The following is a 3,710-nucleotide window of genomic DNA, read 5'->3' on the forward strand; positions in this document are numbered from 1 at the left end:
TAGTGAGCATCTTTTACCATTGATCAACTTTTAGAATACATTAAATGTTATATGTATTGAGGGCACCCCTTATGGAGAATGATTTATTAAAGAGGAGAAATTCGTTATTTTCCTTTAACTTATCTCCTATTTTCTATTTGAGAATAATGTATCTCCTTGTATAAGGAGATACTTCATTCCCTTACTGGAAATAATCATTGTATTAATAATTTAAAATTAAATAAGTTTATTTTAAATTTATGAAAACAATATGATTGAAACAATTGATGATAAATCCTATAATATTTTATCTTCTTTCCATTTTCATTATATAGAAATCATTATAATCTCTGGGTAAACGTTAACCCTTTGTTTAGTAGAATTGAGTTAGTAAAAAGAGAAAGAGGAATGGTGTATCTCATTATATAGAAATCATTAGATAACCTCCGGATAAACGTTAACCCTTTGTTTCATAAATTTAAAATAAACTTATTTAATTTTAAATTATTAATACAATGATTATTTCCATGAATACAATTTCTCATAAACAACTGCTTAATAGTGTAAAAATACAATAATTTTCTTTAGTTCCAACTAAATGAAACAATATTTATTCCTTACTCAATAATTTTGCTAAATAATCTTATAGTTTTTTGGAATGAAGATCACTTGTTTCAAGTTGGTGTTCGCGATTCTATTATTGAGCGGGACAAGATTGATGACACCAACTTATACAAGGTAATCTTCATCCAGATTTATCTCCTTCAATTCTCAGATAACCCTGCATGAAATAAAGTATGAAAAAGACCCATCACATTCTTCTTCAGAACCAATTCCACTTGAATTCCACCCTTACCATCTTTGCTTTCTGCAATGCCAATAGTTACACCTCTATCCACTGAAGGTATCTCTACCTTTGTAGGACTACCCCAACCAAAGTCTGTCCCATAAACTGAAAAACGGTTTGAACCTGCAACACCAATTCCTACAACATTCTCACCCATCAAAGAGCTATAAGTAGAAAATAAATCTTCAATTCCATCAAGAGCTCCCTTTTCAATCTTCTTAATTGTACTATAAATCTTCTTAGCAACAAGGACTAACCCATCTTCATTTGTAAAATCTTCTGTCTTTGTATCTGTTACATGACCACAAACACAGTTTCCAAAATACTTATCAGGAAGTGGAGGCTCTAACCTGGATCTACAATCCACTGTGAATGCAAACCAAAATTTGTGTTTCTCCTTTTCAGATTCTTGAAATGCTTTAGCAATGCAAACAGTAACATAGGCACAGGTAGCAACAAAGGTTGATAAAGCATGTGGCTTTGGATAAGGGTTTGAATTATTTGATTCTTCTTCATATACTATTGTATCCCATTTTGATAAAACCCTTTTCTTTATCTTCTCCAAATCTGAACGTGTGAGATCGAATGTTGCACGAAGTGAGTCCTCTACTTTTGGTGGGAATGCATGTGAAAGAATCTCCAAGCTTTTTTTGTTGTTGGTATCAGAAGGATCCAACATAGATGCAATATTTTTCCAATGATTTGTGAAGACAGTATCAAGACCCTTTGGATCTTTAATCACTTCCCTATCAAATAAAGGTTCTAACTCTTGGACCAAAGGTGAAGATTCTTCACTTGTTTGAGATAGTGAAGCCCAAGCTTTGATGAACATAGTTGAAGATTTTCCATCAAGAATAGCATGATGGGCAGTGATACCAATACAAAAACCACTGTTTGGAAAAAGAGTTATCTGTATAGAGATAACAGAAGCAGAAGAATCAGATGATTCTAAATGGGGTACAAAAGAACGAGATTCTGATGCTTCATGTGGTGAATTATCCAAAATATCATTGAAATTTGCATCAGATTCTGCAATGACTAGGGAAACACCATCATCATCACCAGGGTTGTATTGGATAATGGGTTTTTCTGAATCTTCAGGCCAAACGATTTTACCAGCAAGAGGGAGAAAGTGTTGGAGGGTTAAAGAGAGTGAGGTTTTGAGTTTTGGAACTACTTGGTCATAGAAAAAAGATGGATCTGTGTGTTGAGAAGGGAAAGAGTAGAAGAAGGTTCTCTCAACTGGGTGGAATCTTAGCCAAAACACGTCAAAGTAAGTGAGGGGAAGAGACAAGTGGGTTGCAGAAGATGGAGGAGTGACATTGAAGTGGTCATGGATTTTGATGGAGTTTTTGTTAGAAGCCATGGTTAACCAATGAGTTGCTGTGTTGAGGAAATCAACCTTTGATGTTTATAGGATAATGATTCTTATCTTGGATCACTTGTCCTCAAAGATATCTCATTTCTTGTCACGAATTAATGACATATCGTCACATGAATAAAATAAAAAATTTATAAACAAAAATAATATTATAATGGCTCAGAATATGGAATAAGATATTGTATAAGATAGATGATTTCATCCTCTAAACATGGGACAAAGATCGCCTCTCCATTTCTATCCTTATTTCTTGTCTCGGTCTAATAGAAAAATAACATTGAATTAAAAAGAAAAATTCTAAACACACAAAATAACATTTTTATTTGAGAAACTTAATTGGTTTGTACTCACTAACAATTGGTAAAGTACTACAGGATCCATGGAATGGTTAGTGATATGAAAACATAATCACTCACTGACAATTGGTAAAGTACTAGAGGATCCAAGGATGTATATAACAACAAGTAGCAAAAAATATGTCCAATTTAAAAATTTTAAAAAAAATCATTTTTTCTTTATATTCGGGTACTGAATTTTAGGGAGAAGATTTTAATCCATGTTTATATTGGGTGTTCCTAAATCATTCCTAGTAGAGATTATTTGATGTTTTTATAGTCATCTCTGCATTGAATTTATCTAGATAGTTACCTCTCTGTTGACATGAAAATTTCCTTTAAGATAAATAATTGTTTGGAAAAAAACATATATAACAATGGGTACATAATATTTTATTGAGTTGTTGAAGGATTGAGTTAATTGGTATCTTAAGACTATTCTTTAAGAATAGACAATTAAGATTATGTTAAACAGTTGGGTGTTCACATGAAATTTTCTTAATGAAATTGTTTCCTTTTGTTGGCAAAGAAATAATATACAATAATTGGTATAATAGATTTCATTCAGTTAATAAAGGAATGTGTTAATTATATTCCTAAGACTATTGTATAAGAATAGAAATAAGATTATGAAAAAAGTCAAAAAAAAAAGTCACTTCACTGATTTATTAGAGATAAGTGACGTTGGGTGTTATCATAAGATTTTCTTAACGAAAAATGACTATTTCTTTGCAAAGAATAATATTAATAATGAATATATGATATTTTATTCAGTTGATGAAGGTAAATCGGTATTAATAAGACTATTTTCTAATAATAGAGAATTAACATTCTGGGATACGGTTAGGTCAGGTTTCCTTCTATGAAAGTTTAGGTGCTGCCCGATCATCAATTTCAATCAAGCACGATAATGACAAAAGTGTACTACTGACAAAGTCGTGAGTGAAGGTACAATTATTTATGAATTTTTTAAGTAATATTAAATGTATTTTTATCATTTTAGGTAATAATTAATCTATTTTAGAGTTTATACACATGCCTCCCAACATCTTGTTGATGGATATTTGTTAATAAGTTCCTTACAAGTGAGTCAGATTCTACTAGAAAGGAAAATGAGGTGTAAAAGAGGCAAAAATCAAAATGAAATAATAATATCATTCATTTATAT

General features: G+C 31.1%; 1 protein-coding gene across 1 annotated transcript; it reads right to left on the minus strand.

Moving 5' to 3' along the window:
- LOC109337168 (phenolic glucoside malonyltransferase 1-like) lies at nt 494–2,261 on the minus strand. The gene is made up of 2 exons (XM_019574083.1): nt 726–2,261; nt 494–634 (listed from the first exon to the last, which is right to left on the minus strand). Exon 1 carries the CDS (start codon nt 2,190–2,192, stop codon nt 744–746), a length of 1,449 nt encoding a protein of 482 aa, XP_019429628.1. The 5' UTR covers nt 2,193–2,261; the 3' UTR covers nt 494–634; nt 726–743.

The sequence above is a fragment of the Lupinus angustifolius genome, chromosome LG02, assembly GCF_001865875.1.
Source record: "Lupinus angustifolius cultivar Tanjil chromosome LG02, LupAngTanjil_v1.0, whole genome shotgun sequence".
Classification (NCBI taxonomy): domain Eukaryota; kingdom Viridiplantae; phylum Streptophyta; class Magnoliopsida; order Fabales; family Fabaceae; genus Lupinus; species Lupinus angustifolius.